This window comes from Cynocephalus volans, chromosome 2 (assembly GCF_027409185.1).
Source record: "Cynocephalus volans isolate mCynVol1 chromosome 2, mCynVol1.pri, whole genome shotgun sequence".
In the NCBI taxonomy this organism is placed as follows: Eukaryota; Metazoa; Chordata; class Mammalia; order Dermoptera; family Cynocephalidae; genus Cynocephalus; species Cynocephalus volans.
In genome coordinates this window covers 51,632,079-51,656,580 of record NC_084461.1, presented here as the reverse complement: position 1 = coordinate 51,656,580, position 24,502 = coordinate 51,632,079, and the positions used below count along the sequence as shown (strand labels likewise).

Sequence of the window (24,502 nt, the reverse complement as noted above, 5' to 3'; positions counted from 1 at the left end):
AATATCACTTTGTAATGATGTAATAAGACAAACTGTTCAACGTGATATTAACAGGGCTGCTACAACATTGGTATTATCACCTAGGGGTTTTTTGTTATGAAGTATGTTGTGGTGATGTTGTTTGATTACTTGTTTTAGTATGAATGCTTATAATAGTTGTAGTTTTCTGTAGTGTGTTTCTTACCAATTAAAAATTTTACCTGCTATTAAATAAAAATTTTAATCTATGTGTTTTTAGGAATTCATTGTTAACACTCAACTAAGCATAAAAATTTGGGTCATTCATCCAATAAATATTTATTGTGTACCTACAAAGGTACTTCAAAAAGTTTGTGGAAAAATAGAATTAAAAGACATACAAATCTTTAAAAAGAAGACAAATTTTTCCATGAACTATTTGAAGTACTTTTGTATTATATACCAAACAGTGTGAGAAAGACTCTATATTAGAATATCAGCAAAACTTGTTTGTGCACTCCAGAAAACGCATGACCCTCTAAAAATACTTTTATTATGTAATCAGTGTTTTAATGTGTACATTTTTATGTGTACATTTTTCTTTAATATATAAGCCACTGGAGTCCCAACTATCAGTGGAATTGCTTTCTGCTTTCTGAAAGTCCTTTACTTTCCATTTTCCAAAGTAATTTTCGATCTTGTGGAACTCCATTTCTCTCTTCACTGTCCTTTCAGGCTTCTGTGATGAATTGTCTACCTGTATTGGTCCTAATTCCTCTCTTCAAACTCCAACCACAATCCCACCATAAGCTAACTTTTGTCTCATCTTCTCGTCAAGGTATTTATGGCTTCTATTTCATTTATCAACTGAATTTTCTTTGCCTGCATGTTTTATCCAAGTTCACATTTTTGATTAGTCCTTTAGAATCCTACACGGTACTTCTCCAGAAATAAAAATGTTTTCACTTTTTTTCTTTTATAATTTGGGAGAGCTCACTATTTACCCTTATTTCTACCAAGATATATCTGAGGGTGGTTCCTAAATTATCATAATGATCCAAAATGTACTGAGCATTCACAGCTACAAGGGAGCATTACACCTCTAAAGGGAGTAACCCAAGGAGGGAAAAACAAATCGAAGCAAATTCATAAGCAGAATGATGACTAAATCAAATGAAGGATTAAGTCTAAAAGAAGTTAGCCTTCTATCGTTCATAATCTCACATTTCTCATGCATTCTAAAAATGATCTCTTAATGGAATAGAGAACTATTGTACATTCAGAAAATACAAAGTAACTTTTTACTTCTTTTAATTATTAAAATAGTCACATCCACATAAATGAAATTATTTTATCATAGTGCATTCACTGATTGTGGCTCTTGCCGTCTTGTGGCATCCAAGATCCTGGCTGAAAGGTTTTACCAGTGCTGGTGGGAGCCTCTGAGGGTTCTTCCTTTCCAAAGTATGGAGCAGAGGCATGACCTTTAATTTGAGTTTGAACTGGTGGAGCCAAGAGCTCCTTGGTCTCTTTACTAAGGCATTTTTCCTTTTCATGATAATCTTTGCTTGTTATTTTTATTTCTTCTCTGTATTTTTCATTCTTTAGTATTTCCTGCATGTATATATAAATACAAGAAATTATTAAATTTTTGGTTAAAAAAACAAAACTAAAGGTCTTATGAAAATAAAATAGTGAGTCAAAGATAAAATACATATTATATACATGATACTTGCTTTGCATTTAAATAATATATAGATATTTATAGGATAAGTTTGAAAAAGCTATTTGATTATATATGTGTTATATGAATTAAACAGCTCTGTCCTCATTTTATGCTATAATAGAAAGACATGAAAGACCACAAAATAGAAATATTTACTATTCAAAAAGTGAAACTATGTCATAAGAAATATTACACAAGAGCATGAGTCACTCTATCAAAAATTTTCTAAGCTTAACACCTATTTTCTGCCTTAAAACATCATCAATGACTGTACTTTTCCACTGGAGAGGAAGAGATGATGGCAGAAATGAAATCAGAGTTTGGCATGTCCTAGACACCAGTTCCAGAGAGGCATTTTGCTATTTGAAATGCTTCCTCAAATCAGTGCAAACACTTTGTGCAATGCAGTTCTGTTCCTTAGACTCCTTATTCTATTTAGAAGGATCTATACAAAAATTACAATAAATCTTTTTTTATTATATTTCATTGAATATAACTGTCACATTTAAGAAGCATCACTATTATATGTAGCACTAAAAAAGAAAGGCAGTTAAACTTCACACACATTCTGATTTCAAAGATGTTAAAATTTAAAAAGATGTGCATCTTAAAAACAGATGAAGTACAGTAACTACATCTTTTATCTTTATTGATTCCTTCTTCCTCTTTTCTGTCTTAATTAGAAATGGGTGTAATTTTTTAATGATCTTTGTGCTAACCTGCATTTTCTGATTTTTCTTTAAGAACAGATGTCATAATATGAAAAATTAATGTTAATATAACTGGCTAATATCTGACAACACTGACAAAAACAAGTTCTCTCAAGTTATTTTTAAATTTCAACACTTTAATAAATGACAGCTAAAGGGCAACATCTGGGCAACATCTCTAAAGTGAATTTCAAGTAATATAGTCCTTTAAAAAGTACTAATATTTAAAATAACCTTAAAATAATGGTTTGCACTTAGAGTAGAAAAAAAGATTTTTTGGTTATAGTGTTGTAGACTTTTAGTTTTAGATGTGAAAAAGGGCCTGTCTAATACACTTCCCCCTCAAAGAAAACATGTGAGGGAAAGAACAACATTTATAAATATTCTTGTAATTTTCACAACACAGCAATTCCTCATGAGTAGTTTACTTTAATAACCACGGTAACTATGACTTAGGGGCAGTTGCTACAAGTAAGGGTAAAAGAAGAGAAACCAGGCTTTGCCTTTCCTATACTTTACTGAATTCTTACATCAGGTGATCATATATTACAAAGGAAATCCCACAATATTATACTGGAAATAACAGAAATAGACAAAAATACTTTTTCATATCTTGATGCTCTTCAAGTTCCTATATCTTCATGGAAGCTCATTCTTTGAAGCAGAATGGAAGGTTCAGGACCAGATTAAATTTGCTTTAGTAGCTGACCTCAAGTAGCAAGAGGCTATTCAGAAGTTGGCACGGAGCTGGCATGGTTTCGGTATAATAGGATCAGTCACAAAACCTGGAACTGTGCCCATGCCTACTTTATTTACTTCACCTTTTCTGCTGTAGTATTAGAGCTGCTACATGCATATGCCTTCTGAATAAAAGGAAATGGAGGGCGGAGATCTGTTCTTTCTTCTCTCCTGCCTTCACATATTTCTCTTTATTCAACATTACTCTTTCTTATAACAGCTATTTAGATAAATGAAAAGCCAATCTAAACATGTTAGTTATTTTTACATGTGAAGATGGATTAAACATTTCAGAATTGGAAAACATGGAGCCTATAATTTTCCCTAGAAAAGAATTTCCTTTTTTAAAAAAATGTTTTTGTTTTAAACTAATTGTTACCAGGCAGACCCCTGCTAACAGCTTCCAGGAAAATTAAACAGGACATAAATCATTTATAAAAGAAAATCTAGTTTCATAAACATTTGGAATTGGCAAAATGAAAGTTCTTAGGGAGAGAAAATAGAAATTTTAGGCTTTAAAGACAAACAGAAATCATCTCTTAAGAAAGTCTATTTCAGAGTAGAAACTACCATAAAGCAAGTATTTTTCCTTATATTCCTTGGAACAATATCACCTTAAGTCTCAGTATGTTTATCAATTACAGTATGTTTCAGTGTTTGTGTAGGGATAAACCAAGAGCAAAGGCATCTTTCTTCACATAAACATATGTTTCAAACACACATATTTTACCTACTGCTTTTCTATCAATAAATAATTTTCTTCAACATTTAAAAAAAAAACTTATATTGTGCCATGATTTACTTAACAACTATCCCTACTGTTGTTTCCAACATTTCACTTATTCATTTAAAAAATAACATTGTGACAACAATCCACATAGATGATTCTTTGATTCAGACTGGGTTCCAATCCCTTTACTAGCTGTGTGATACCAAGAAAGTCATTTAACTTTTTTCAGTTTCAGTTTCTTTATCTGAAATGGGGATAAAATTAACTAATAACAGTACTATGTTTCCTAAGATAGCTGACTATGTACTACAAGGTGATTATGCTTTCATAACACAATGATGTAAGAGTATATTCCTTCTTTTTGTTCCTTTAAGCCTTTTCTAGAGTTCCCTTAGAGGTTAACAGGTCTATGCAGATTATAGATTCTTCCATATTCTAAAATAAGCCAAACATTATTGATTTAAATGTGTGAATCTTGTTTATATGTGACTGTATATGTATAAATGTTTATACCCCAAATACTCAAATGTATACTCTTCACATTGTTAGGTCCTCTGAAAGTTTCTCAGTAGTGGTTAAGAACATGAGCCCTGAAGCCAGACTACCTGCATACAAATCCCAGTTTTGCCATTTACTAGTTGTGTGATCCTGTGAATGTTACCTCTCTGTGTCTCAGTTTTCTCATATGTAACATGGAGATAACAATACTGTCTTCTTCAATGGGCTGTTGTAAGGATTGGGAAAGAACTGGCTACCAGGCAGTGACAGTACAATAGAAGGTATAGGTGGATTTTAAAATAGTGACTGTTTATTCCATTCCATTAAAAAATAAACATACCAAACTCCTACCCACCCCTTTTTGAGATGGGGAAAGGTGTTAGTAAGATGTAGTCTACTAGTTTCAGGCCAACATGGAGTAACTGGCACCAGACTAGTCCTTCTGCCATAAAACAACTAGAAAACTGGACTAAAATATATTAAGTTTTTCAGATACTGGGCAATAGGCAGTGCAGTACTGTAAACCCGGAGAGGAAGGGAAACAAATGAGATAAGTCTTGTATCACCCCAACTTTCTGCATTATACATTATGGGTTGCTGCCCAGAGGTAGGGAACACAAGTGGAGGAAGAAGGTCTCACTAAGCTGATGAGATAGAGATGATTGTTTAAGGAGGCTGAGGAAGCTGGAATACGTTGGTAAGAGTACAGAGAAAGAGTTCTAGAAATTTGCAAAGGGGTCCACTTGAGTGTTCAACAGAATATTAAGCTGCACATGTGTACAGTCAGACTCCACATGGTCAGGAAGAACAACTTCTGCCTAAAGAATACTGGGGAGCTATAGGCTAAACAAGTACAAGAGTTTGTACTGCACTAGGAGACCTAGCTAAACACCTGGGCATTTAATCAGTACAAAGACCCTAGAAAGGTTACTCCTTAGGAGTAAGGATAAACTGGAATAAGAAGAGAGTTTACTCTAAGTCTGTGCTGTCCAGTACAGTAGCCACTAGCCACACGCTATTTAAATTTAAATTAGTTAAAATTAAATAAAAACATTAGTTCCTCAATTGCACTAACCACATTTCAAGTATGTAATAGCCATCATTGCAGAAACTCCTACTGGACCAAACTTCTCTAAATCTGTCCTAACAAAACTTAAAAATAAGCCTCTAAAATTTTGGGCTGATTCATATGTCAATTAATGGTCTTCCAGAACAAAACTCAATATTTCCTAAAGGAAGACAACAAAACTCAAGAAACTAAACAGCATAATATTTCAATGTTCATCATGTAATCAAGAAGCAAAGAAGAGGAAAGTGTGATCCAAAATTAGTCAATGGAAATAGACCCATGCATCACATAAATTATGACATGAACAGATGAGGACTTTATCACAGCTACTATAAAAATATTAAAGATTTAAAGAAAAAAAAAAAAACACAAAGAGGAAAGAAAAAGAAACTGTTATAAAGAACCAAATAAAACTTCTAGAAATGAAAAAAAAAAATGAAAAATTTAATGAATATTTAATAGCAGATTAGATACTACAGAGCAACAATAAATCTGAAAACAAGGCAATGGAAGATACACAAACTAAAGAGAGATTTTTAAAAAGCTTTAAAAAAATGAACAGAGCCTCAGTGAGATTCAGGACAATATCAAGCAGTCTAACATACATATAATTGGAGTCACAGAAGAAGAAGAAGAAATAACTAAAAATATTCCAAACAGAAAAGAATATAAATCCACACATCTAAGAAGCTCAACAAACCCCAAGCAGGATAATCACAAAGCCAAAACACATCAAAATAAAATTACTAAAAACTAATGATAAAAAGAAAATCTTAAAACAAGCCACAGAGAAAAAGACACATTTATATGAGTCAAATATAGGAAAATAGCACTGAGTTCTCATGGCGAACAATGCAAGCAATAAGACAATGGAATGGCTTTAAGGTGCTGAAAAAAATTGCTAACTTGTAATCCTATATCCACTGAAAATATCCTTCAGAAATGAAGGCATAATAATGGCCAGCTGCCAAAAACAAAACAAACAAACAAAAAAATAAAGGCATAAGAAGATTTTCAGACAAACAAAAGCTGAGTTTGTCTAAAGCAAATCTCTCCTACAAGAAGCATTAAAGGAAGCACTTCAGCTGAAGGGAAATGATATAAGATGGAAACCTGAATCTACACAATGGAATGAATAGTGCCAGAAATGATCAGAATAAAGGACTTTATTGCAGAGAAAAACATCAGATTTTTGGACACCCTGGTCGAGCCTGGATATCATGGAACTCTATGTCCATCCACTCCAAGTTCCCTGAGCACATGAGGAGCATCATCACACTATCCATTGAAACTACTGCTATGATTCTGAGACTTATCATGATTGTACTCCTACCAAGAGGACTCACAAGCTTTGCAAACCTGGTTCAGGAGAAGCACAGCCTGAAAGGCAAGAGGACTGTTATTACCATGTGTAGCCCTCAAATTAACAACACTCTGCCTCATTACCTCCCTATTCCCATTCAACAAAAACCCTTTGCTTACCAAGCCTTTCATGTCTTACACCACTGTCCTGGGTCCCCTGATTTTGGATTTGGATCAATATGTCAATAATGGCCCTTCCTGTGTATCTGAAGCTAAGCCCCATGAAGTTGACAATCAGAAAGTCATGCATGAGGTCAGCCCCATTCTGGTATGGTCACATAAAGAGTCTCTCGGAGTGAAGTACTGAAGGATATCATTCTCCACAAATCTCAGGGAAGAAGAGAAAGAAACTATACTGACAATAGTGAAAACATGATTTGTATCAAAATTTGTATGTCAAAACTTTTCCTAAATTTATTGTTTATGAATGACCAGTGTTCTGTGACAATCCCTCTCATTTCAACAGGCAGCAGGGATGTTCAGTTGGAGCAAATTAGTTTAGGCTTGAATTGTTTGAGCCTTGATATTGGGAAAACACACAAATTCATCAGTTGTGAAAAGTATTATGTATTAAATGTTTGAATTTATACATTTTTCTATGTCAAAGTTATAAATTGTCATTGTCTGTGGAGGATTAGATTGAAAAGGAGATAAAAAAGAAAAGACGGAAAAGCTCCGAATACCTTTAACATGCTCACTACTGTTTTTGTAATGAAGACAAGTTAATGGTTATTTGTTGTGTAATATTCATTAATTCAGTGATGTGAACTCGAGCCCCAAGGGTCGTAGCTCAAGTCCTTTCCAATGCCCTTACTTTGCTAAGAGCCCTGCTTAAAAGCCCTTTTGGTAGATGTAATGTTGTTGTATTTAACGTTGCAAATTGCCATGTGTGGTGACAAAAAGCTTTTAAAGTTAAAAACAAAACAAAGCTTAAAAACAAACAAACTCCACAAAGCTTAAATATGCCATCTACTTACATGCTAACTTGTAGATCTCTCATAGACATTAGGCATGACATAATCAGTACAGTTATCCCACTCCAATCATACAGTCCCTTATGTGAAATCCTAGTATATATGAGTTTTCCACAATGGTGAGGAATTCACCTCTAATATATAGTTATAGCTGTGGGAGATACTAGGTAACAAAACTGGATATCTGGACTATAAAAAAGAGGTAAAACAAATGGCAGACTAAGACTAGAGGTCTCTGCAGTAATGTGCCGGGAGAGATAAAGGAAAACAAGGCAATGTAAATCTGGGCCTTGGAACTGCACTTATATCTGAGAAGGGACAAAGCTAATAGCAAGTGCTCTCTGATGTTATCATGACTAGAAGAAAGTTTAGATTACATGATGAATACTGAGGAAACGGAAGGGCTGAGAAATATCTGAGTGAGTTCAAAAGGTAACCAAAGAGTTTTCTTTCTCAGGTATCCAAGTTATTCTGTGCCTCTGGGCCACACTTGGACCAGAGGTGTGGGAGTGAACAATTCTGAGTCTATACTATTAAGTGGAATTGAATAGATATAGATCTAAGCATACATACAAAAACATTTTAGGAATATATCTGCTACTACACATTTACATAGTAAACAAGGGAAGGTAAATAAAAATTATACAAATTATAAATTACCATTACTAATTTAAGATATGTAAAATGTCACTAGTATTTTTTATTTTGTGCTTGTATATGTATAAATAAAAATGAATAATTTTTTTCATGATTATCACTGAACATCTCAATTCCCAAACCCAATTTTTCTCTTTAAAAGACTTAACCTAGTCAACTGGAAATTCTTCTATCAAGGAGTATTTCAGTAATATGCTATACATATCATATATATACACTTTATATACATCATATATATAATACATAAACATGATGCTGATGGCGTGATATTCACATTAAATATAAAATTCCATAATAAGACTTCAAAATAATTTGAATAAAAATTATTTGAATAATTTTTATATTGATACACAGGGAATAAAGCTAATGCTCAGTCCTTTATTAGGGAATCAAAAAGTTTGCTTTAAAAGTGCTCTGAATACAGCTAGGAAAAATGCAGGTTGAATACAGGTATACATATCATACCCTGTTTCTTCCTTGATGTTCTGGCTCCAAGCTCCTCTGGAGTTTAGTATTTATAAATGGTCTCCATTCAAGTACTTGTGAATTCCAAGTATATCATATATAACTATGTTCAAACTTAAGTTCAAAACACATGCCAAGACAAAATATAAATATAGTTTAAAACAAATTCAACAGTGCTTCATTGTTAGAACGTTTTCAGGAGCAAGTAAAGACCCAGGAGTCAGTCTTGCCCATGTCACTGGGTTTTTTCAGTCTTCTATGAGAATAAAACCATGGCTTATTTTAGAAAGCTTAAGTTATATTACACACAAAAACTGGGATAAATTTGACCTTGATAGCTCTATTAATTTCTTTCCATAATTTAAACCATACATATTAGTAAATAATTTTTATTTTAATGAGCATTAAAAATTTAAAGGTATGAGTACATTGCCTTCCAGAAAATCAAAAATGTTTTTGAAGAAAACAAAAGGATTTAGTAAACAGATCATAGGTGAAATTTGGCATGAAGTCAGGACCCCATATCATAGACATCTGGTTACTGTAAAACTATCACATCCAGAAAGTAGCGTCCCAGAATATACCACACAGCCCCCCATCCTCAACATAATTATAATGGGAATTTGGTGTTTCAAAATGTTCTAAGCTGAACATTCCTTCCATAGTGTCAATTTTGTAACATGTTGAGAAGCAATTCAGGCCTAGCAAATGCTATAGCAATGTCTAAGCTTGAAAATATTGCCAAATTGTTTAATTAAAGTACTTTTCTAGTTGTACAAGTTGAACTGCCAGGATGAAATAATAAGTTATTAGATCATCCTTTCCGAGCCTGTGAAAGAGAAGAGAAAAACGGGGGAGGTGCATAGGTCACCAAATGGTATTCTGTGTTCAGACCCAAGGCAGCACCTGCTAGGTTAGTAATCAAAAATGAATTTAATCTTGCCTGGATGGGAGAAGAAACTAAAAGGGTAAATAAATGACAGAGCTTAGGTTAGTATGATAGCACTAGGTTGCTAAGAAATCTATTAGCATGAACCAACAGCCAAGCGAGTTACGCTTTAGCAGAAGCTGCTCCTGCTATGTGTTCTTGCCAATCACTAGTGTGCCTCTGCCAAATCAATGTCACATTTAATTTATTCACATTCAAATCTATTGCAAACATCCTTTGATCAATTACAATAATGAAAATGTACACTGAGTTTCATTGTTTTGACATGCTTTCATTAACTTTCCTCCTGCTTTTTTTCAAAACACTTCTAATTGCAAGAAGTTGATCTCAATGGTTCCTGTTATTTGAGGGGACAATTGTAAGGTTTGTTTATATTCTTTTCTGGCTAGGAATTTCTGGCATTAAGTTTTCTTTCTTTGAACTTGAGCCAGATTAATTATTAAATCTAGAAATGTCACTAAAGTGAACAAATCACAGAGCTCATGTCATTAATAGTTTTGCAGGTGGTATTTCCTTTAGTAAAATAAATGAACTTCCATATATATGCAAAAAAAGGGACCTCTGAACATAAAGACATAATTATTTAATTGAAAAAGAAATTTAGCAGTTAAACATTAATAAAAAATAATTAGAGTCACTTAACTTTAGTCCTATTTAATTGAACTACCCTTATGGAAGACAAAGAAAACCTTGCTCCCTTGTGTGAGAAGGGGAAAGACCATGATTCCTGGGAGAAAAGGCAATGTCAGGTCCCCATGGCTTTCTGGGTTTGGCCTCTGAGAAAGGGAAAGAAATAGGAAAGAGGCAAGAGCCCTGGAGGAAAGAGGCAGCTCCATCTGTGAATGATTGCTAACGTTTACTGAACATGTGCCAGCTACTGTAGGGAGAAAAGAGTCCTCTCTTGGGTTGAGAGAAGGAAGAAGAAGAGTTGGGCAAGAAGAGGTGAGACACAGAATTAGAGATGCTTCAGTTCAGGCTTTACAGAGCCTGCCCTAGAGAATCAAAAATGTCAGGCCAGAGGTTGTGTTCCCGGGATCTGATGCAGGGGACTACAGGAGTTGTGGCCCTGAAAGATATCCTCATTCATTCATGTGATTTTCATTCTTTCACTCAAATATATATTAAGCACCTACAGTTCAAGACCTTAGGAATACAGAGAACAAAACCTGGCTCCTATTTTTACGGAGCTTCCTTGGGGGTCAGAGAGGAAGCTAAGCAAAGGAGGTAGCTTGCTGTAACACAGACTTATCTAGGAGTCAAGACAGGGAAGAGCCGGGTAAGCACCAATGGCCTATTATGTGGCTAATGTTTACGGTCCTTTCATATTCACTCTCTCACTGGTTCATTCGTATATTAAACGAGAGCACACTATATGCCAAGGATAGAGTTAAAAGACAACTTTTACCTTGTGCTCAATCTGTGGAAGAGAGGTAGGTAAAAAAGAAACTACATATAAGTTCTGTGACAATACCAGCAAAGAATGTTGTGAGAATGTATAAGAAAAGCTGGTGTCCCGATTATCCACAGAGTGCCCTGATTCCTTAGAGTGAGAAATGGTGGTTAGTCCATAATCTGGGATGAGATGTTAATTGCTATTGGGTTGTTATTGCTGCAAGGCCTTTCCAGTGAACAGGCTAGGGAATATGTTTTTTTTTTTTTTCAGGAAAAATATATCATTAGTTCATAATGATATTTCCAATTCAAATTTAATATTACAGACTTTTATTTAACTACTTTTATGCTATAAATATTGGTTCCTAGGAATATTTATCTCATATATATGTGTGTGAAATAAAAATGCCAATATTACTGCTAACAGTAATATTACCAAATATAGTTGAGGATTTCTTTGTGAGTCTATTTGTCCTTAGAATATACTCACTGAAGATGTACAATGTTTTAAAGTCATTTGAAATAATTCTTTTCTGTGTGATTATGCTATCTGCTTGACATACAAGTAGGTTCATTTATTTCAGATTTTTTAATTTTGGGGGACTAATATATTTTTATTTTTATTATTATTTTTTTTTACAGTACAATGGTCTTGGTCTTCTGTATTTTTTACACCCATTATACCATGAATTCATAGGGAACAGGTTCTAACAGCTCAGGCTCCTGGCCATTGGTTCTCACAAAGTGTGCTTCTCTGGGTAGAGCAGGCTGGCGCTTCAGTTGAACCCAGGTTCCTTTCTCTTTTGCTTCCTTCTTTTTCTGATCATTTTCCTTCACGCGTTTCAGGAAGCTGTCTCGGCTCTAGAGTGTTTAATATGTTCAATACGCACATTAATTCTCTTGGCAAGAATCTTGCCCTTAACTTCTTTGTTTACAACAGTGCCAACAGCATGCTGGATAACACTGCAGACTCTTCCAGTTTTACCATGGTAACATTTGTGGGACATTCCTTTTTGAACAGTTCCCATTCCCTTGATGTCTACAATATCACCTTTCTTGTAGATTCACATGTATGTGGCCAAAGGAACAACTCCATGTTTTCTAAAAGGCCTAGAAAACATATATCAGGTGCCTCTCCTCTTTCCCTTTTCTGTTCATCATTTTGGTGAATTACTGGAAGACGGTGGTTCCAGCTGAAAAGCTGGGGGACTAATATATTTTTAAATTATGTAAAATATTTACATGGTTCCAAAGTCAAAACTATATAACAAGATATAATTTTAAAAGTCTATCTTCCATTCTTGCTCTTCCACCCTGTTCCCTCCCTCCTATCATTTTTACTACTTTTCTATTTATCCTTCTATTGTTTCTTTTATGAAATAAGCAAATATGTGTGTATATCTCCATCCATCTCTCTCCACCCTTACACAAAATCTACTATCAACTGTTTTTCATCTTACTCTTTTCACTTGACAACATATCATGAAGATCATTCCATGGCAGCATATATGTTCACCTTTCCTTTTTAGCCTCATAGGACTCCACTGGCTTCTGTTTTTCTTTCTTTTCTCTTTTCTGGTGGCTGGCCAGTATGGGGATCAAACCCTGGACCTTGGTGTTATCAGCACCATGCTCCAACCAACTGAGCTAACCAGCCAGCCCCTATTCCATGGCTTATTAACAGATACACATTTGGGTTGTTCCTAATCTTTTACTGTGACATATTTACTATTATTATTATAAATAGCACTGTGAATTACATGAGTGCATATTTTCACCAGAAAATTTTGAGTAGATTTCTACTAGAAGTTGGATTGCTAAGGCAGAGGGTAAATGCATATACATTTTGCTGGCTATAAGGAAATGGGCTTTTGCCTGCCCTTTCTGCCTCTCTCTTCCCCTCTGTCTCCCACACTCAGTGCCTAGAATAACATAGCACGTAATAGGTGCTTAATATGTATTTGTTAAATAAATGAATTTGGCTATGTGCACTTCACTCACTACTAATTGAGCAGATTAACTTTGTATACGTCAGTTGTATTGTAAATCCAAATCTAAACTTAAATAGCTGGTAATCAAAGATAAGTCATATCCCATTATTAACACAACAAATTCTGATTCTAAATGGCTTAAAGCTCTTCTCTTCATAATGTTGAAAAAGCCTTTAAGATCCTAAAAATTGAGAACAGATAGGTACAAATCTATTTATACTCTTAAGAATGTATACTAGTTTTGTAAAATCAATGTGGTAAAGATGACTCAGTTAACTACTTTTGAAAATTAAGAAAAAATTATTTTTCTCTCTTTGTGTACCCTTCACCTACCAATCAGTATTTGGCTTAAAATATATCACCATCCAAAGACAGTTTCTAACTTAAGAAGAAGTTAAAGCAAGAAAGCTTAATAATCAACCAACTATTTTGAACCCAAAACGCTTTCTTCAAAGAAACACATTAAACAATTTACCCCCAGTGTAGTTCATCTGCAATAATAAATAGAAATATGATAGAGATCACAAAACATCCATAGTGCTTGTGACTGACCAAAACTTGAAAAGGCTTTGCTGGCATCTCAGAGGGACTACTGGTGGTGTTTCCCCAAAGAGACAGGGGTACTGCAGGAAGGCAGATGTTTAGTAACCCTCAGTCACTGAAAATGAAAGTCAGGACTCTACTGTTCCCCACCCCACCCCCACAAGGCAGGTCAAGCATTTCCCTTCCTATTACTGGGATTGGAAAAAGTAGGATTAAGAGCATTACCTAGGGTATAAGGTGGGACAGGGGTAGGGGTGGGAGAAGGTGACCCAGTGGTCAACTGGAAGTGTAGCAGTCAGGTAAACCACCACCACTACAGCAACAATAACAGTAACATCCACTTTAGGTAATGTGAATAGCACTGACAGGCATTTGGGGCAAAACATACTGGGAGAGGAGTGGAATTCCCAGAAGAATGGCAGCTGATGAAACCAACTGAAATGACACCGTGGGAAGGAAGGGAAGGTAAAGGGAGGAACTACAGTAAGATCTCTTCTCCTAAGAGAAACTGAAAAGACCAGAATATTAATTAGGGTTCCAATGGTCAGGCAATCAAATGTAAGCTCAGGTGAGTATCAGTGGTAGCCCAGGAGCCAAGTTTCCTCTAGGTTTGGTGCTAAGAGAAAAACAGATGCTCAGGGATGTCCCAGCAATGATGGAGGTAGCAAGACAAAGCAAGGTCAGGTGAGAATTCTCATGGGAATTGGGGGAAGGCAGAAAAATGGCCACTGGGAAATAAGAACAAAGGAGACGGGGAAACAAGGGCAAAGAAGGAACCTACCAAGAGACCTAGGCTGCAGCCCTCATTCTTTCACTTATTCATTCCTGCAATCATTCAATATTATCAAGTATCTATGCCAAGCTAGGCACTGTTTTACATCCTAGAGATATGGCAGGGACCAAAATACAGTCTGCTCTCATGAGGCTTAGATTTTAGTAGGAAGAGAGAAACTACAAATAAACATGAATAACATAGCTAGTGAATGTAAGTAAACAGGTGACTGCCTGCCATATCCTTCTCACTTAATCCACCTGCATTTTGGGGTTACCTAAGAAATAGGAAACTTGAGATAGTGTGGTAAACAGGTAATTGCAAAGGGGTAAACAGATATTTTTTAGCTCCTTCAGAATGTTTTCTTTTTTCTTTTTCAAAATGAAAATCGCTTTTCTTTTTTACTGCAAAAGTAATACATCTTCAAACAAATACAGAAATTTAAACAACCAGAAATCCATGAAGTAGAAAATGTAAATCTCTTATAATTTCATATCCACTGTTAAAAAGTCTGGAGTATATCATTATAGACTTTCCCCTATACATACATACATATACATTTACAAATGTATATTTGTAATTATAAATAAGATGAATACTATGCATACTATTCTATAAACTGCTTTTCACTTAATATTTTTCAGACATCTTTTTGTAACAATATGTAGAGATGTACTTTATCCTTTTTTTAAATTGAATCAATTTTTTTTGAAACATTGATTATACACATTTATGGGGGACAGTTATATTTCAACACATGTATACAATGTGTAGTGATCAGATCAGGGTAGTTAGCAAATTCATCATTGCAAGAAGTTATTGTTTCTTCATGACGAAAACATTTAAATTCCACTCTTTAAGCCATTTGACAACATTCAATAAATTATTGGTAATTACAGATGCCTAGCACTACTGTACACCAACATTATCCTTCTTAATGGCTGCAAAGTAGCTAGTATTTCATTGTACAGAGGAATGTACTTTATTCATTCAATCCCCTATAGATGAATGTTTAGAGTGCTTCATATTTTAAAATGTTATAAACAACATCCATGTATAAAATTTTTACACATTTGCCATCTATTACTTAGGATACCTTCTCAGAACTGGAATTGCTTCATCCAAATTTTCTCATATATTTGGAAAATTGCTCTCTAAAGAGTTAATATCAATTTACCCTTACCTGTACCTATGGTGAATGAGAATACTTGTTTTCCCACAACTTTGTCAATACCAAAAAAAAGTCCTCGTCTGTCCTATATTTAACAACTTTTCCCTCTAGTCTTTGGTTTATCTTTTAACTTTGTCTAGGATTTGATTTTGACTATAGAAAAGCAGAAATTTCTTATGTTGTCAAATTTGTCAATCTTTTCATTATAGTATCTGGCTTTGGTGTCATGCCACTCACTCTTCATCTTGTCTGTTCCTTTTTATCCTTTGGTTCTCAGCCTAAAGAAGGTTGTCCCTATTATTCTTAGAATCTTTGCTTTTAACTTTAGAGCTCTTTTCACATGTGTAATGACCCATTTCTGGTATTGTTACATGTCTCTTTTTCCCACTAGAATACAAACTCCATGAGGACTACAGTGCTTGCCAGTCATCTGCGTATTTTCCTCCGTACCTCCAATATCTAGCACAGAACAGGCATTCATGTTATTTGTTGAACAAATTTCAGTTTCTTCCTTCCTGGGGCCTACCGCTAGTTTTCTTTTGAACAATGGTCCTTCTAAGAGATTAACTGAATAGTAAAGGCAGTTGAACAAACCCTTCACTAAAATGTAACTTGGAGAGAAAGTAGATCTCACTATCCCCTCCTCCAAAACAAATGCATCATGTCAGGCATTGCTGGATCGGGGCTAGTCAGAAAATCTTGGGCTGGACTTGCCTGAACACTGCAATATCCTAAGTGAGTCAAGCAACTTGTATATATATGGTCTTTGAGGAAATTCTTCTAGTTCAAGAATTTATAATATTGCTTTCATGATACCCAAGAGTGCACCTAAGTCCTATAATATCTCAAGAATTTTGATGGTTTCAAAATCTATTGTTAGTTCTCTTTTGAAAATGAGTACATTCCATGCAACATATTTAGAATAAAATGAGGAGTGTTATGATGCCAGAGCACCCCCCAAATTAGGAACTTGTAACTTAGTTTCAATTGATATCCTCTGTGAGGACAATCACTTATTCCAAGGAAAGTGATATTTGTTTCAAGTATTTAAGAATATGCTTCAGCAACAGTGACAGACTGTTCCTTGAATAGTATCAGTTAATAATGACACAAACTGAAGGTTAAGATAGCATGGTTTTCCATTTGCTAGGTAAAAGAATTCATTTCAAAAATATCAGGGTTGGCTCCTTTTCACTGTGGCAATAAAGAGCTCTGTGATACTCAGGTCAGGTTAGATGGATATTTTTGAGACTAATTCTTAAGACTGTCTCTTTCCTTTTATACTAAGGTATCTCTGTGGCAGGAATTAGGAAAGCTTACATCTGGAAGTTTCTTTCAACAATACCTACAACATTAGGATTGGAAAGTCTTTTTAACATGTTTAGGTTGAACAAAAGCTGGATTCTATTTTCACAGTTGAGGCTAACAGTATTTACATTTTACTATTACCATTTACTTATAAATACTTTTGCTTCTTAAATTTAGAGGCAACTGTGATGTTTTCTTAGGTGAATCCATTCAGTATATTAACTTTCACTGAACATATTGTTGGATTTATTACATGCAAATATTTTGCCAAAACACAAGTGAATTTTGTCAACAAGCATTACTTTAGTGTGATGCCATGGCTTTTAAAAATTAATACATTTAAATCACAATGCAGGGCCGGCCCATGGCTCACTTGGGAGAGCGTGTTGCTGACAACACCAAGTCAAGGGTTAAGATCCCCTTACCAGTCATCTTTTAAAAAAAAAAAAAAATCACAAGCAATATAAATTTATTCACAAACATATCCATCTGGTAAGGAAAATGGTGGAAATCACTTAATAAAAAATCTTATTAGTGAGGTTATTTTCAACAAACACAAATGAAATAAAATGTTTTTAAGATAAACTGCATGTAATTTGGTGATCCTTGATAAGGCAATTAGCTTTACTTTGTGGAGGAGGCAATTACTGAAACCTTATGCTTATTAGCCCTCACTAAAATATACCTTTTCCCTGTCTTAAGAAAAGAGACTGTCAAAACACATAATTATAGAAAAGCTTGAAATAGTTTGAAAGACAGGACCTGTCACAAAAAAATTTATTTTCCTCTTTCATATTTCACCTTAGATATAAGGTATCCAACTGGATATAACTGTGCAAGTCAGAAAACATTTAATTTTGTTACTGTTTATCAAAAACTTCAAACATTAAAGATGTAAAACAATCAATTTTTTACCTCGTATGTTTTTTATACTACGAATAAAAGTGAAAAAAATCCCATTTTTTTTAAATAAGAAAAGAAATTAAACTAAGTAAATACCTAGATTTATGGCATTTATTCCAAGCAGAAAGCACTTCTATACCTTCCTTCAGAAATGGATCTTTCCTTTGGTACTACTGTATTATGTCTCTTTTAGTATAATCAGATTTATAAGCTAATGATATGATTGTATCCACAGGATTTGAGGCACACTTAGTGCAGAATACATCAAGCTATTTTATAATGTGTAGTTTAGTTATTATCACGGTAGCCAGGCTTTAAAGTTATCTAAGATTACCTAGGTAATCAAGATCAGAAGAATTGGCTCATAACAAACTTCTAAATTTTAAATATAAAGGACTATCATAGTTAATATCAAACCAGCAACAGACTTATCTTCCATTTTGGGGAATGTGTCTAATTACTTTAACCTGAAAGTCTGGGAGTCTCTAATTCTTTAATTAATTAAACCTCTGCCTTGTAAAAATAGACAGTTTAAAATGTAGATTTTATTCTATTTTAAATTTCTGGTGTGGCCATCTACTTAAATATGAAGGCCAAGTTATTGATGTGGGCCTTGAATCTAACAGACTTGAAAAATTATTCCTTTTAAAATAAATACAAGCACATGGCAATAAATTTGAGTGACGCAAAAAGATTTATAGTTGAAAAGTAACATTCACCCTCACAAATGCCCAGCTACGTACTTCTTCTAGAGGCAGCCACTGTATTCTAGTAGGGATACTATTAGAACCATAATTTCAAGGGTTTTTTTTTTTGCCATGATAAAACATGATGAAGTATATGCAAATTGTAACACGTGAGGCTCTTAGATAATGGAAGATTAATCTACTTTCCAAATATATGCATTGCACTTGCCAAATATAGGGCATAACAAGAAAGTTGACAATATTCAGTTATGAAAACTAGGAAGCATCAGAGAGCTTAGAAGTGGAATGGTAGCAATCATAGTTCAAAATACGTGTCAACAAAAGTCTGCTTATAAATTTCTAATATTGTGGCCAGGTATTTAAGATGCTTACCAAAAAAGAGTACGAATTAAAATTTTCTATTAAAAAATCTTATTAGAGTGTGAAAAGGATAGCAGAAAAAAGAAACACAGAAACAAGCTAAGGAAAGTTTAGAGTAAAAAATACCATGAGGCCAAAAGAGCACTATCCAATGGAACATTGTGATAAATGAAAATGTTCTAATCTGTGCGATGCAATATGGTAGCCTCTAGCTATGTGTGACTAATGGGCATTTGAAGTGTGTAGGATGACTGAGCAACTAAATTTTCAAATTTAATTTTAATTAATTCAAATTGTAATAGCCACATGTGGCTAGTGGCTACTGTACTGAATGCAGGTCTAGAAGGTCTAGACCAAAGACGGGAAATATTAGTAATTATTAAGAGAAGTTTTAAGATGAAAGACTTATAAATTAAAACAATAAAAATAAAATTTGAGAACCATCATAAGAGAGTAATATGTTCACATAGAAATTCTTCCATAATCTAACGAATGAGTAAAAATCTTTAGAAACTGGAAACAATACCATTCAAAGATGTAGTAAAAAAATAACTATGTAAAGGATAGTGGAAGAATAGAAAGAATAAAAATTAATTTTTAATATGCAGTCTTCTTAGATTAAGACAGGAAAAGTGTTAATTATCTAATAAAAAGAGCACAGCAGTACTTTATACATATCTGTTGAACTGAAATGAGGTGGACATTATGGTGGCCTCTTCCTCATCATGTCCTTTGCACCATCTGTCAGATCACTCACCAGGAAGAAGAAACCATTGAGGTAGCATTCATAATTTCCTTTCTAAAACTTAAATATTTTTCTGATTATAGTGAAATGTACCCTTTTTGAAGCAAATTCATAAAATATATAAAAGCATAAGGAAGAAAGGTTCTGCACCGCAAAAGAAACAACTAACAGAGCAAAAAAAAACCTCATAGTGGGAGAAAACATTTGCAAACTGTGCATCTGACGAAGGATTAATATCCAGAATATATGAGGAACTCAAACAATTTAACAGTAAAAAACCAAATAACCTGATTAGAAAATGGGCAAAGGAGCTGAACAGGCATTTCTCAAAGGAAGATAAACAAATGGCCAACAGACACATGAAAAAATTTTCAACATCACTAAGCATCAGGGAAATGCAAATCAAAACCACACTGAGATATCATCTTACCGCAGTTAGACTGGCCATTATCAAAGACAGAGAATAGCAAATGCTGGTGAGGATGCAGAGAGATGGGAACTCTCCTACACTGCTGGTGGGACTATAAATTGGTATAGCCATTATGGACAACAGTATGGAGGTTTCTCAAACAACTACAGATAAAACTTTGGGATATACCCAAAGGAATGGAAATCATCACACTGAAGAGATACCTGCACTCACATGCTTATCGCAGCTCTGTTTACTATAGCCATTGTCTGATGACTGGATGAGGAAAATGTGGTATATTTACATAATGGAATACTACTCCGCCATAAAAAAGAATGAAATATCTGGCATTCACAGCAACCTGGATCAACTTAGAGAAAATTATGTTAAGTAAAATAAGCCAGGCAGAGAAAGAGAAATACTGCATGTCCTCATTCATAAGTGGGAGCTAAAAAATAAATAGAAAAAAAAAGAAAGATACAACAATCACAATAATTTGTTGAACTTTCAAAAGGAGAACACAGAGCTAAAGTTATGAGAGGTGGGAAAGGGGGAGGGAGAAGAGTGAGGAATTGGTAAAGGGCCACGAAAACCAATTACATTATATAATGTCGAATATACTGATTAACCCTGATTTCAACATCACATATGGCACACAGGTATTGATATTCAATTCTGTACCCCACAGATATGTACAAGCAACTATGTTTCAATTAAAATAAAATAAAATCCAAAGTGAAAAAAAAAGCACAAAGATGAAAATAAGTCAACTCGCCACCCAAATAACCATTATAATTTTGTAACTTTTGTTTCCTTCCAGTCATTTTTTCTATATACAGACTCTCTTACTTTAAAAATATTTAAAAAAATAACTCAGTCAAGATCATTTGGAATATTTTATAATTTTTTTCTTTTTAAAATTCATTCTCATACAACGTGTTTAGAAAGGTTAAACACATAAACATGACATTAACCTGGAAACAGGCTAAGCCAACTGACTAATTAGATTCATATTTACAGCCTCATTGGTAATTGTAATAATTTTTTTGAACTAAGGTCTCCAGGGGTTAAATTAGCTAGCAGTATTTATCAATAAGTAATAATACACTTAAACTTTACAAGTATGTGTAAAATTACAAGTCTTTCATTTCCCAAGAAGAATGAGCTACAGCAAATTTTTCTTATATCAATATCAATCTTACCTAATAAATAATTGTCTTGGAAAATAGAGGTACAGGTAAAACACCAATTAATGTGCTAATTGTTGTTTCCTGTTTAAGAAAAATCCCAAATTTCAAAGTATACTAATAACTAAAAGAAAACAATAAAAGACTGATTCAAAGGTCACAACCATAGCACCTAAAAGATTAATCACATTCTTGTGAGTATTTGTTCACTGGATCATACTCAGACCTTCCTGGCAAGGAATCTGAAGACTCTAAATTCCTGAGCATTCAAAACCCACTGACTTTTTTTTGACCGGTAAGGGGATTGCAACCCTCAGCTTGGTGTCCTCTGCACCACGTTCAGCCTGTGAGTGCACCGGCCATCCCTGTATAGGATCCGAACCTGCGGCCTTGGAGCTAATAGCACTGCACTCTCCCGAGTGAGCCACGGGGCCAGCCCCAAACCCATTGACTTTTAAAGCAAGAAATATAACTAAAAACTATCACATCTGTGATGGATAATTTTATATGTGAGGCTGGCTAGGCTATAGTACAAAGTTATTCAAATAAACACAGGGACAGAAAATTATTGGGCTCCTGCATGAAGTAAGCTTCAGGTATACTTGTAGGCCAAGCCAAGCTGTTCCTGAAAAACTAACCTCAGCATCCTTCAAGCACGTCAGCAAGTACTGAATGACACCCCAGAATTTCGTTCTACAGAGATGATGTTGGTGACAAAATTTTCAAGCACATCTGATACACACACGCACAATTTCAGTAATATTCTTAAAGAACATATTCTGTGCCAGCAAGACCAATGTACACTCAGATTACAAAATGAATTGGTCTGTTGAATTTAATTACCTGGTAGTGACCCTTTACATTTTGAGCTCATGTTTGTTAAAGACAACAATTTTAGTTTTGATATATCTGATAGTGAACAAGTAATCCCAGGGAAGAAGAGCACGATACTGGGGAGAGTGAAACAGGGAGGGAAAAAACCCAGACAAAGGTGTACTCTGGAACTGGTCACTGCTCCGGGCACTGGAGCTCAATCCCTGTTGGGATCTTCTGAGGAGGCCTGGTGAAAGTGCCTGAACTGTTTGAATGTGCTTGAACTGCTTGCCCAAGGGAGAGAAAGGGAGCTTTCATCCATTAGCTCCTATCCCCCACTGCTCAAGGGTTAGCTGGTATGTTAACCCTCTCAAACACTTCCAGGTTGGTTCCCCACAGACATCCCATGCCACAGTGTCAGAGAAGAAAGCAGAGCGGTAGAGAGGTTGCACCTGTGACCAGTTGGTTGCTGCAGCAAGACTGGAGTAAAAGGTGGGACAAGAGGATGTGAGGTAGTGCATAAGAGGCATCCAATACAGTGCTCTTACATGCTTGTCTCTTTTTCCATTGGGAGTGAGAATTTAAAATCATCTTGAACTGCAGAAAAAGTACTTATATTTTTAAAAAATTCAAACATATTACATTTTTAAAAATTCAAATATATTAAATTGTTCCAAATATTATGATAAGAAAATAGAGGCAGCTCCTAAGCCATACAAATGGGAAGAAAAAACATAGAAGAAAACTTCACAATAATTTCTGCAAAGCAAACATTCAAAATACCACAGCATTATTCTGATGTAGATTAATCTTTTTAAGAAGATTGTTTAAATGTTTAGAGCTTAGAATTATTTCTGTACAACTTCACATCAAATCAGAATTCTTGTGGACTTTAAATAATAACAAGTAGAAATGATAGTAAAATAACGGCAGCTATCACTTATGGAATGCTGATTTTGAGCTAGGCACTGGCTAAACACTTTACATATACCAATTCACTACATTAAAAACTATTCTCAAGATTAATCATTTTCAAACTTTTTAGAGTATGACCTTTAGTGAGTGTATTAGTCAGGATTCTCCAGAGAAACAAAATTAATAAGGGAGGGAGGGTGTGTGTGTGTGTGTGTGTGTGTGTGTGTGTGTGTGTGTGTGTGTGTGTGTGTGTGTGTGTGTGTCTGTGTGTGTGTGTGTGTGTGTGTGTGTGTGTCTGTGTGTGTGTCTGTGTGTGTGTGTGTGTGTGTGTGTGTGTGTGAATTGGCCCCAAGACTGTAGAGACTGGCAAGTCCAAATCTAAATCTGCAGGGCAGGCAGGCAGACTAGAGACTCAGGGAAGAGGTGATGTTACAGCTCAAGTCCAAAGGCAGTCTGCAGACAGAACTCCCTTTTCCTCAAGGGATGTTAGTGTTTCTTCCCTGAAGGTTTTCAACTGATTGGTGAGGCCTATCCACATAACAGAGGGTAATCTCCTTTACTCAATGTTTACTGATTTAAATGTTAATCTCATCTAAAAAATGCCTTGCACCAAAATCTAGACTAGCATGAGGATACTTTAAAAAGTCAATGGAAAAACAGAATTAAAAGATAACACAAATATTTCCATGGACTTTTTGAAGTACACTCATGTTTGACCAAATATCTGGGTACCATGATCTATCCAAGTTGACATAAAATTAACAATCACAGTGAGAAATACATTTTACATAACTTGAGAAACATGGGCATATGTATCTGAAACAAGAGTTTCAGAAAACAATAAGCACTCTTAGTAAGCTTTTCTATATTGATATTTTCTATTCCGTGTTTTTTTCCTACTTCATAAAAAAAATACTTGCAATCCACCAATTTGATTTCACAAGCCACTAATAAATATATTACGTAGACTGAAAAACCCTGCTCTGGATAACACATCCATTTACTCATGTTTTAGAATACGGGTAAAGAAACGCATCACAGTGACACCAGAATGTGATATTTGAGAAGGAAATTAAGTATGAGTATATTTGAAAACATGAAACACAATGAACATGTGTATATCAGAAAAAAATACATAAAATGCCTAATTCCTTATTGCTACAGGAACAATATATACTTAACAAATGAGTATAGTATTTTATCACTGTTATGATAAATATTTGAGAATAAAATCAGGCATGCCTGAAGGTATAATAAAATCAAAGGCAATCAATTATGGCTTGGTATCCTACCACCAATACAATCAATACAATTTTCTTAACATTTCTACCCACATTTTAAAAAATCAAATTACATCTGATAAAAGTGATCAATGGCAATTTATTTTTCTATAATTTAGATTGTATAAAATCATTACTTTTCGAGCATGGACAGGATAGAGAAATAACAC

The 24,502-nt window shown here is 34.5% G+C and overlaps 1 protein-coding gene across 3 annotated transcripts in view; it reads right to left on the bottom strand.

The window, feature by feature from the left end:
* Positions 1-1,252: 1,252 nt before the first annotated feature.
* Positions 1,253-24,502, bottom strand: part of NDUFAF2 (NADH:ubiquinone oxidoreductase complex assembly factor 2) — a 175,037-nt gene continuing 151,787 nt past the window's right edge. For 2 of the 3 annotated variants that reach the window (XM_063086403.1, XM_063086406.1), the window contains one exon: positions 1,253-1,572. In XM_063086403.1, coding sequence (XP_062942473.1) covers positions 1,324-1,572 — 249 coding nt within the window. In that variant the 3' untranslated portion in view covers positions 1,253-1,323. Of the gene's footprint in view, positions 1,573-11,871; positions 12,090-24,502 lie in introns of those variants that run through there. The other variant, XM_063086407.1, reaches the window with a different exon arrangement.